Source organism: Carassius auratus, chromosome 41, assembly GCF_003368295.1.
Source record: "Carassius auratus strain Wakin chromosome 41, ASM336829v1, whole genome shotgun sequence".
NCBI lineage: Eukaryota > Metazoa > Chordata > Actinopteri > Cypriniformes > Cyprinidae > Carassius > Carassius auratus.
This window is the reverse complement of record NC_039283.1, coordinates 3805646-3817612: the sequence shown is the minus strand read 5'-3', so window position 1 is coordinate 3817612 and position 11967 is coordinate 3805646. Positions and strand designations below refer to the sequence as shown.

Below are 11967 nucleotides of genomic sequence, written 5' to 3'. Positions count from 1 at the left end.
GAGTAATGCCTAAAAAGTACAATATTACTGAGAATCTAATCAGAAATAGTATTGAAAAACAAAATAATAATGTAAAATATAATAATAAAAAATAACACATCCACATTAATAACTAAGACAAATGACAACTTTTACATTAAAATTATATTTTATATAAAAAAACAAATCCACATTAATCATATAAAATATAATTTTAATGTAAAAGTGGTTATTTGTCTTGTGTAGTAAAGTCAGCAGTCTCTCTCTCTCTCTCTCTCTCTCTCTCTCTGGCGGGGGAGGAACAGGTTGAGTCACCTGAATCAGGAAGTTTAAGGTTGGGTGTCATTAAAACACGTCATAAAACACAGGATCGGTGCTTTCTAGCACACACATATACAACACCGGCCTGATCACTAGGAGAATATGGTAGGTTACATTTCATTTTGTTTTATAAACTTTGAGAAAATAAGCATGTATTGTGTAACAGCCGAGACAGACATTCACACTCGTTTACATTAAAATAACTCTTTATTCTTCTTACTTCAAAACAACAAGTTTACAAGTTGCTCTAGTATTTTCTGAAGGGCTGAAGCACAGTTAAGTTAAAAGCCCCCATGAACTTGAAGCGTAGACAGTGTCGAAGTTGAGAAGGAGAATGTTGTTGTATTGTAGTGTCACTGGCAGTATATTAGAGTTTAGTCAGTTATGATTTTATTATAGCCCTGTGTCTGTAGGAGTTTTACACTCTATATGGTCTCTTATTTACTCAATGAATCAGAAACTCTGAGTGGAAAGTGTTGTAGAAGTAGGGGGAGATAACTATATGTCATTTATTGACACTGTAATTTAACAGATGACACCTGAAGTGTACAATTTAAATATGCAGATGATCACTGCTTTGTGTGTAACAAGTTCACTGCATTAAATATCTCAAATCTGAGTGTTTCAGCAATTAGTAAAAGCAAAGAGGAAAACTACACCTGATATAAACCTCTATACATTTATTTTGTTTATCAAATGCATTGGAGTACATGAGTACATAATGTTACCATTATTCAAAGGCCTGAGCCACTTGGATGATCTGGAAACAGATAAAAATCTATTTCCAAAGTTTTTTTTTTTTTTTTTTTAAATAGCAAGTCACTACTGGGTTGATCTCCATGTATTTTGCATGCACTGAACACTTTCCACTGTTCTAGAAATAGTCCTCTACCTTCAAATAAATGCATGTTAAAATTCTGATAATATTGAAAATAAATATCAAATATAAATATAAACTCACAAACAACACTAACTGTTTGAAGGATAGATTACCTTTTTAAACTGTTGTACTTCATATTTACTTTATTCTAATATGTATTCTAAATTATAAGACTAAATCTTTAAATATGGTTTTATTCTTTTTTTATGTAATTTCTTTACAATATCCATGCATGAAATTGTGTATTATTCTGGGAGGAGGTTGATGGAGGACTGAATTGTACATATACATGAAATTTCATATTACAAATATATAAACAGATAGCTCAAATAATTAATGAATATATTTATGAAGATCAAGTCATGTAATGCATAAAATATGTATATATAAAGATAATACCTTATATAAAAGTATTACCTTGTTATACTGTTTACGTTATATTTATTCAGAATGTTTATGTAAATATAAAATTTAATTGCAATTTATAACTTGCATTTTAGTGACTTCTTTATGTGTTTATGTTTCAGACGTATTCAGAAGCAAGAACATGTCAGAGCTGCATATGGATGACACTGCAGCTCTTACACTGAAAAACCTCAGAACATCACACATCCAACATACAACGGGATGCAGTCGGGGTGTTACCATCAACCTGCTGTCCTGGGCCAAGATGGACCTGACCTCCATGACCTGCAGATGAAGGTCAACTTCTTCCGTAAGCTGGGTTACTCTCCACAAGAGGTGAAGGCCGCCCTGAGGAAGCTCGGCCTGGGGACAGACACCAACGCGGTGCTCGGGGAGCTGGTGCGTTCAGGGGCGAAGGCCGTGCCCTCTTCTACCTCAGACAGTGATGATGGTGGGCCCCATCGGGAAGGAAGCTCATCTAGGGGACAGGACTCAACGCTGGAGGACAGCACTGAACCCGAAAGTGACCTGAAACCTATTGTTATTGATGGCAGCAACGTGGCCATGAGGTGAGGACATGGTACTTCTGGCCTTTTTCCTTCTAGAATTTTTCTTTAGTCTTTCAATAGAAACAGAATGGAGATTGAAAACTTAGCAGAGTTTAGAGTCTTTGCCAGTTTAACAAGTATCAACAAGTTGCAATCACAAAGGGAAATTCGTGACAGCTGCACTCTGGTTGTGAATAAACGCTTCCCAAGTTTTACAAGGCTTTCACTTTGATTCCACTTTTCTTTTTTTATGTTGGTTCACTTCATATTGCTGTAACAGTAGGAATGTTTTTTAGAGCGGATTTATAAAAAAATTAATATCACATCCAAATAATTCCACAAATTCAGACTCATTGCTATTTCTTTATTTGGAAGAAACATCAATTGTTTAATAATTAATTTCAAAAGTAGTAACTAATGCATTTAATGTAATTTTACTTAGCACTTCCCATAGTGAATTGCTCATATTGCCTTCGGGCTTTAAACTTAGACCTGGTTTTTCTGAAAAGTCTTTCCTCTTCGTCCACGCTTCTCTGTTCTCCGGTATGCAAATTAAGGCACAGTTTAACCATTTTGCTTCCAGGAGGCCAAGGCCTCACGCTTAACATACTCTGCAACATTTTTGGTCATGCATTCTGCAAATGTTACAGTAGGGAATTTTGTGAAAGACATTCTTCCTTGAAATGAAAGGTTTATAAGTAGTCTAAGAGAGGTGGTAAATTACAAGACATCACAAACACTGTGGGTAAAAGTCTATTAATGCATTGATATTTGCGATAACATCTTGACGTAATGGAAATGGCTGTTTGTTCTCTTGAATCTATTGTTAGATGTAGCTTCCCAGTCAAAACAAACCATTCTGCCATCATTCCTGTGTGTCTTATCTCTGTTTTTTCTTAATCAGTAGTACTATAAACATATCGGACATGCATCTGTCAACAACTACAGTTTGCATTCCAGTTGTTGAACAGTTTTAGTATTCCTTAATGAGTTTATGCAACTCAGGTTGTGTTTCAGCTTGCCTTCTAGTTGCATTATTGCTATAAGTAAATGTATGTATATGTGTGTGTTTGTATGTATATTTATATATAACAGTTTATTCAATTAAATACTTATAAGTCATCCTGAGGCCCCCTAGTGGGCCCCGGACCCCTGGCAGCATTAAACTATTAAAACTGTCTGTATGTGTATGTAAAATGCACTACAAGGAATTTCTAACTACATTGCCCTCCACTAATATTGGCACCGTTGGTAAATTTGAGCAAAGGTGGCTGTGGAAATAAATCTGCATTGTTTAACCTTTTGATCTTTCATTCAAAAAATTCACAAAATTCAAACCTATCATTGAAGTAATACAATTAAAAGTTGGGGGAAACACACATCAAGAAATAAATGTCTTTTCTTCAATGCATGTTGGCCACATTCATTGGCACCCCTAGAAATTCTGAGTAAAATGTCTCCGAAGTATACTCCCATTCATATTTAGCTTTTTTTAGCACACCAGGGTGACTAGGAGCATGAAATTGCCCAGCCATGACTTCCTGTTCCACAGGATTATAAATATGAGGAACACAAAGGCCAAAGAATAGATAGAACAAAGAATATAGTTCTGATCTGCAGAACAAAATTGTTGAGCTTCACAAAATAGAAAGTGGCTGTATCTGGAGAATTGCAGAGATTAGTTGAATCTTGGGGTCAGAAAGCCCTTCCATCAGAACAATGATCCAAAACAAACATCAAAATCAACACAAAAATGTCTCATTGAGCAAAACAATGAAGCATCTGTAATGGACATCTCAGTTTCCTGAACTGAACCCTATAGAAAATGAGAGGAGTGAACTGAAGAGAAGAAGCTCACATGGAGCTATGAATCTGAAGGTTCTGGAGAGATTCTGCATGAAGGAATGTTGTCTGACCTCTTATCAGGTGTTGTCCAAACTGATCAGGCATTATAGGAGAAAACTCTGTTATATGTTGTTATCTTGGGGAAATGGCATTGCAATAATTGGGTGTCAATAACTGTGGCCAACGTGAACTACAGAAAACATTTATTTTATTCTACGTTTGTCCCCCCACTTGTTTTACTTCAATCATAGGTTAGAATTTTGTGAATCTTTTGAATGAAAGATCAAAAGGATAAACGATGCAGATTTATTTTCACAGCCACCTTTGCTCATATTTACCAAGGGTGCCAATATTAGTGGAGGGCACTGTATCTGAGCAATTCATGTGGTTTACTACACATTGCCACACTACACATAATTATTAAAGAGCCATTTACACAAGACTTGTAAGGAGATGTAAAAAAAAATAATTTGACATGGCATTAAAAACATTACATTCATGGTGTGAGACCTAACCACCAAAGGCTGCTAACGTGTACAGACCAGTGGTTTTTGGCATGCATATTCACTGATTTACTCATTTGCCAATTTAATTTCTCGGTCTCTTTTGTTCTCTTTCAGTCATGGGAACAAGGAAGTGTTTTCTTGTCGTGGGATTAAGTTGGCAGTTAATTACTTCCTTGACCGAGGACACAGGCATATCACTGTGTTTGTGCCTTCCTGGAGAAAAGAGCAGCCCAGGCCTGATGTACCTATTTCAGGTAGAGACACTCCCTCGGCACTTTTGGTAAAAATGAGTCATCACAGACCCATTTGTCTGAAAAGTAAAAACGCCCATCTGACTGCACAGACTCAGATATGCCTATACTTCATACTGGGAAAAAATATTTTTCTTCAGAAGGATTTTTGTCAGGATTTTCAGTAAACATAAACTACCATTCAAGAGTTTGGTGTCAGTAAGGTTCATTTTTAATAAATACTTGTATTCAGCAAGGATGCATTCAATTTGCAATGCATTCAAGAGAAAATGAAGACATTTATATTGTTACAAAATATTTCTTTTTTTAAATAAATGCTTAATGTTCTATTTATTAAAGAATAAATAAATAAATAAATAAATAAATAAATAGTGAAAAAGAAAAGCAGTACAACTGTTTTGAAGCTTTTGACTCTGTTGTACATTAATAAAGAAACAGTGTGTTCATATTTTAAAAAATTAACATGTCTTCTCATCTAGTTATGATTTCAAATATAGCGTAATTTGGTCAAATTTAGCTGTTCATTAGTTTATTGTTGTAAAACAGTCCCTGTGTACATCTGGTACTGATATGGCATACTAGTACAAAATTAACTTTGTATTAGGACTTCAGGTTTAACAGTCCAGAGGTGTTGATGTGGAGATGGTTATCTCACTTGTTTATGTCCCTGAACTATCTCTCTTTTGTTGTGAACGCCTCTGCTCAGATTCCTCAAATCAATTCGAGCAAGAACAGTAATAACAAAACAAGAAGAATAAGGAAGAGTTAAGTTTCCTGCATGTCTCAATGGGAATTCCCCACCAGGAAGTTCAAGAGATTTCCTTATCACCTTGAGTTTCACTGTGAATCTTTAATCGAGTCTGGTGCTGCGTGATGAATTATTGCCTCTTTCCTGGTTTATAGATGATGGCCTGTGTTCTTTGAAATCTTTCAGTTTACCACCTCCCTAAAGTAGCATTTGATATGGTTAAACTTTGGTGGATATTAAATGCTAATTTGGGGAAATAACCGTTTGTTTTGTATCTGTAATGTAGAAAACTCATCAAGCAAGAGAAGTTGCATCGAAAATGTGTAATAACTTAATGGATTGTCCATAATACTTGTCAAATTGTTTCAAATTGATGGGTGTTATGGTCCAGTTATTCTATCAGTGACTGGCAAATAATGTACCATGACTTTAAGAAAGACAGCCTTCATTCCAAAGTCATGCTAAAATTGTCTTCAAAGGCAAAGAAAAATGTGTTTGTCTTTATTTCCAGATCAGCATATTTTGGAAGAGCTGGAAAGGAAAAAGATTCTTGTATTTACACCTTCACGAAGGGTCGGAGGAAAGCGTGTGGTCTGCTACGACGATCGCTTTATTGTCAAATTAGCTCACGATCTGGATGGGATTATAGTGTCGAACGACACATATCGTGATCTGCAAAGTGAACGTCCAGATTGGAAACGTTGCATTGAGGAGAGATTGCTTATGTACTCCTTTGTTAATGACAAGTACGTTCTTCCAACTATTCTTCAATAGCTGCTAATGGCAGTACCTCATCTTATTCCTATTCATTTATTTAACATCATCATCACCATCTTGCACAGGTTCATGCCACCTGATGACCCTCTCGGCCGTCATGGACCCAATTTAGATAATTTTCTTCGGAAAAAGGTGATCATGGTTGAACCCAAGCGACAGTTATGTCCATATGGTAAGTAATTATCAGTTTCTGTCATTCAGAATCACATATGCCTTATTAACCACAAAATACTAATTGAAATACATTTTCTAGGGCAGTCAATTTGTGTAAGTACAGTGCAATTAATTATAAAATATAGCCCAATAAAAAATGGACATCATTAATCATGCCCAATGACTCATCCCATATTTTGTAATAATGGATTTTCCTTCCATCAAAGACATTCAAGCTGGATTTAACAACCTGTAGGCCAGTGATAAGCATATGCTCAATTATAAGAAAACAAAGCAAAATGGTATATTGACTTCGAAAACAATAGTAAAGTCTGTTTTAAGCTGCCACATTAATGCAATTTTCTTCAGTTGGCGGCCTTTTCTTAGCAATAGTGATATATTTGATTTGTTGAATTTAATTAAATTGATTATATTTACAGTAGTTTGCTAATTAAAAATTTCATAATTATATTTTTGGTGTCAGCTAGAAAACATTTACATGAAGTTAAAGTTCAAAAATCACATTATTTTACTAATACTTCACATTGCTGCAGCAACTATATTTATGACTGACACTCACTGTCCTGCCTCTTTAAAGCCCTTCTTTCTGAAAAGCCCAGTCTGCTCTGATTGGTCAGCCACTTAAAGTGTGTATCAAAAATGTAAATTCCTTTACCATAACTAGGCTTTAGCTCCAGAGGCTTCATGGGCAGCTGTAAACAGACCGATGACTATGGTAACTGTTGTGTTGGTTTTGGAATTTTGGAATACAATCTCCAAACAGCATCTATTTGATATAGTAAAGTCACCTATGCAACTGTTCCTTGAGGGTAGGCCAGAGTAGCCAGTAAGCAATTATGCATTCTGCAAATATGTAACATAGTGATGGATATAAAAGAATGACTAAAAAAAAGACTTTTCAGGCAAGTGTTTTTTGCTGGAGAGATTAATTCCCATTGTGTCAACTTCATTATCAGGGGTGTTCAATCCTACTCCTTGAGGTCAAACGTCCTGCAATAATTAGTTTCTAATTTAGTTTCTAGTGAGTGAACTGGAAGTTTCTAGTGAGTCTAAAGACCTTGATTTGTTTTAGGTATGTTTAATTAGGGTTGAAGCTAAACTTTGCAGACAGGTTAGGTTTTATCAAGCAGGACTGTGGCTTTCATTGGCCACCTCTGAAGTGCACCAAGGATGGGCAAATCTGGTCTTGTAGGGCTACTGTCCTGCAGAGTTAACTACATCCCTAATAAAACAGACTTGAAAAATCTTACCTATGTCTCCAGGGTTACAAAAAAAACAGACAGGTGTCTTTGATTATGAATGGAAATAAGCTCAAGACAGCAACCCTCCAGGACTGATTAATTCCTGAAGTAGACCTTATATCACATTTGTCTTTTTACTTTTCAGGGAAAAAATGCACATATGGGATCAAGTGCAAATTCTACCACCCAGAGCGAACAAACCAGTCACAGCGTTCTCTAGCCGATGAGCTTCGAGAGAATGCCAGGCTATCTGGTTCAAAAGAGGACAGCAGAGTAACTGGGCCACTAAGAGGCGTGTACCCAAGAAATGACCCTGGTTTTGGGTCCTGCTCACCCTCCTTGGAGCAAGAACTGGAAGAAAAGCTCAACTTGGATCCCAAGAGCTGTGATGGTAGGGATGTTATGCTCCAGTACTGGGATGACATTTTGTCCACAAAAAAGCCTTTGTATACAGCCACAATGGGACAACATGGTGTTTCGGCAGAAAGAACCAGTCTGCTAACACCTTACCAAACAAACCCTTCCTCTATTTTCAGTTCTGACTCAGGGCTTGGATCCTACCAAAGCCAGTTTTCAGATCCATCACAGAGTATTGAGTTGCATAGGATGAGATCCAATCATTCACCGATGTCAGGTAACCCTGGTGTACCTGCAGGTGGTCAGTGCTACTATGACAACATGAGTCCTTACTACAACCATCAGCCCAACTTTGGTGCCTGCAGCTCCCTACCTCTGCCTAACCCTGTCCATCGTTACAGTCATACTACTTACAGTGATAGGTCTTACCCTTATTTCTTACCACAGGCAACTAGTTTACCCGAACCTTTCCCCTGTCCTAGCTCGCCCATGTCTCATGGTGTCTATGGAAGCCATAAGCACTCTGGCATGCCAAAGTCCAATGCTTTCCAGGAAGAAAGAGAGGAGGTCAGGAAGAAGCTTCATGCAATTTTTAATCCGCATCATGTAAACAAAGTTTTGGAAATGTTCCCGCAGCTGAAAGATGCGCAGCAGTTGGCGGCAGAGGTTCTCAAACTCAAGTCCAAGGGAGAGTTCTTCTGATTCATTGAAACTGTGGGATCATAAAAAAGACCGCATGCCAAACTTTTGAAAAGAAAGAGTCTCTATGCTCTCAGAAAAAAAAAAAGTGCAAATACTGTACCTTTAGGAGTACTACTTTGCTCGTAAAAGCTTTGTAGTTGTACTTAGTATTAAAGGGACCTATTAGTAGTGGAAAATGTTCCTATTACAACTTTAAGGTACTAGAAAATACCTTTTAGAGGGAGGTAAGATACAAACTTGTCAATTTAGTGGTACAACAGTTTGTCTTTGGGGATCTCCCCAAACTTTGTACCTTTTATCTTTAAAATTTCACAGTAGTACTTTAAAGGTACTAATTACTACTCTAAGGTATTAATGTGCACAATTGTTAGGGGTAGATAGGGTACAAACATATCCTTATATGGGTATCATAGTAGTTATTTAAAGATACCCATTACAACTCTAGTAATATGCACCTTTTAGGAGTAGATAATGTACAAACTTGGCCCTTTAGGGGTGCAACAGCTTGACACTGGGACCTTCCCTGAACTTTATACTTTTTTATCACCTAGATTCATAGTAGTACTTTTAAAGGTACCTATTACCACTACTTTTACTTACTACTACTTACTACCTATTACTAATATGCACCTTCGAGGGGTTGATAAGGTAAAAACTTGTCCATTTAAGGGTACTGCCCCATTGACAAGGTGTTGTACTTCTAAATGTACAGTTATTTCAATTGTACTTTTATTTTTGCAGCTTTGATTTCTCTTTTCTGTTTTGTGCTCTTTGAAGTCTCCAAAACCTTAATGACTTATCACATAGTACTTGTGGTAACTCTGTATGACTACGAAGTCAAATGTGTGTCTAGATATTTTTTAAGAGGTTGATGCAAATTGCATCAATTGTTGCTCCTAACGTGTAGCAAACTGTACAGTACCTTGGCTCGAAGGCTACAGATTTGGTTTTGAACAGAACCTAAAATGTAATTTGAGCAGTCTAAATATAGACATATGTAATTGCAGTCAAGGAACGGACCTGTTTTAAATGTTAAGAGTAATTTTGTAGTTAGCATGTCTGCCGCCAATTGTTCATTCAAATCAGCTCCACCACAGAATCGCTTAAAATAATAGTAGGTGTGATTCCTTGTCTCCTGCACTCTTTTCATTGTATTTCTTTGTTTGGGTTAATAGGGGTGGGAATCCCCTGATTGATTTTTAGTACAATACTTACTTCAAGCACTGTGATTTGACTCTGTGGTGAATTGCATTTTGAAAACTTATCACAGAGCTGGACATCATATTTCATTGTGCTTCAATGTTATGTTTCATATCAGTTTGGTTCTGCTACTATTTGATCATTTAAAATGTACAAATGACATCTCACGTCTTTCCTTCTATGCAAAACTGACTTCCATCATCGCATTGTTCTTTGCACAAATTAGTCATGATTTTACTTTTAAGCTGTGAAAAAAAAAACATTGACATATATAATAAAATGCATACAAAGACATTTCCCATGCAACCAGTGACACCATAATTAGTAAATGACAAACACAATCTTCATTAACCTTTTTATAATAAACATGAATAAGGGAATATGCACATTTCTTATGTGTTCACTTTATTGGTTTGAAAATAACTTGTAGTTTGAATAATCCTGCAGATAAATTTTGCAATCCTAACCAAGTTTTAAAGTATGCACATACTGTAGTCTCTAAATTAATATGAGCTGTAAAAACACTACATACATCATAGTTATTAAAGAAGGGAAGAAAAAAGCATGTTTTTAACAGTTTTAGATAAACTACATACCAAGGAATTCCACATACATGAGTGTTTTATGTTAACTAAATATTAACACGCTGGGAAACCTGCTGTTGTCACGACATAAGATGTTTCTGTGAAATAGTTTCTGTTTTGATTTTAATTGTGACTGATGGCTCTGTTTTATCTGGCATCCGAAGTATGTACTGAAACTACAATCCATTTTAATCCATGACTTAAACACACCTTCATAATTCCACATGTTTGGTGCTATTTGTTTCTTTATTAAATTGTATTATTATAACTACAGATTTCAAAGAACTGTTCATCTGCCTGATGGCAATGATGATTTGCATGAATATAATGCATGTGGGTAAATGTGTTTGCCAATGTTATTTTTGCCTTTACTGCTGAAAGCCGTTTGCAATGGAACTCTGTTATATAAATATAATTGTTGTGACACGAACAATTGTATCTATGACTTATCCACATTATTTACAAAAGGATGTCGAGTATGACAGTTTATTTGATTTGAATAGTAAATCTGGGGAGATCTCTGCCATGTGTCAACATTCAATGTCAAATTATTTATAAATGTATCTCTCTCGCTCTCTCTCTCTGTGTGTGTGTGTGTGTGTCCTTCCCTCCCCTTTGGACAATATATTTATCTCTTTACATCTACAAGGAAGAAGGAAGTTCACAGGCGCAAAACATTTTTATGAAAATGCAAAGCAGCTCCATGTAAATCATGTGATCATTGTTTTTTTTTGTTTTTTGTTTTTGGAGAGGGGGGGGGGTCGTTATCTTAATCCATAGGAATGTGATTTGCTGTTTTTGTAAGAGGAAGTACAGAGACAAAAATATGAGCCAAACCAAAAAATGAAAAAAAAAAAAAAAACGCTTGCATAAGACATGTGTAACATTATTACATCTTAACAAACATTTGTTAACATTATCTGTTAGCATTATCTTTTACCTTTGAGTAATCTGTGAGTAAACATGTTTGAAACTAAAAATCATCTTAATTTCCATGAATGAGTTGTAACAGTGTCATGCGTCAGTTCAGTCTCTTTCCTGAAACATCAGAACACATCCTTCAGTAAACAAGGAAAATCTTGATGACTACAAAGAACAATGCAGCAGAGGAGACTGGTTTTTACCTCATATTTACCTCATAAACGTCAGCTCCATCCATGTTTAATAGGGTGTATGCTTCATTTGCATTAACGGATATTGGCAATAAGTAGACCTGCATGGAATGCGTGTCAACAGAATTCCACAGAATTTAAATCACTCTTTTACACATACCTGTTCCTTTTATGGAAATATTTTGGCTAACTTGATCTGTTTAAGCTACCGATATGAGTCTGCTTATCTCAGCCCTGCTGATATTCCAGTATGTATTTTAAAGACAGAATTTCCTCAACAGTCATAAATATGAAAAAGTGCAGATTCCAGTCAACAGGTAACAGGTCAAAGAAACCC

General features: G+C 36.0%; 1 protein-coding gene across 1 annotated transcript; it reads left to right on the top strand.

Annotated features, from left to right (window-relative positions):
* Positions 1–323: 323 nt before the first annotated feature.
* On the top strand, positions 324–11041 carry LOC113059824 (endoribonuclease ZC3H12A-like). Its single transcript, XM_026228445.1, has 6 exons — positions 324–405; positions 1708–2154; positions 4599–4738; positions 5995–6229; positions 6326–6432; positions 7821–11041. The coding sequence occupies exons 2-6, from the start codon at positions 1808–1810 to the stop codon at positions 8732–8734; spliced, it is 1743 nt and encodes a 580-aa protein (XP_026084230.1). The 5' UTR covers positions 324–405; positions 1708–1807; the 3' UTR covers positions 8735–11041.
* The last annotated feature ends 926 nt before the right edge of the window (positions 11042–11967 follow it).

Bases quoted from the DNA above. Each gene is read 5' to 3' on its own strand.
- LOC113059824 (XM_026228445.1), top strand. From the start codon at position 1,808: ATGCAGTCGGGGTGTTACCATCAACCTGCTGTCCTGGGCCAAGATGGA. The intron at 4,739-5,994 runs GTAGAGACACTC...CTTTATTTCCAG, and splicing joins GCCTGATGTACCTATTTCAG to ATCAGCATATTTTGGAAGAG. The intron at 6,230-6,325 runs GTACGTTCTTCC...CATCTTGCACAG, and splicing joins TACTCCTTTGTTAATGACAA to GTTCATGCCACCTGATGACC.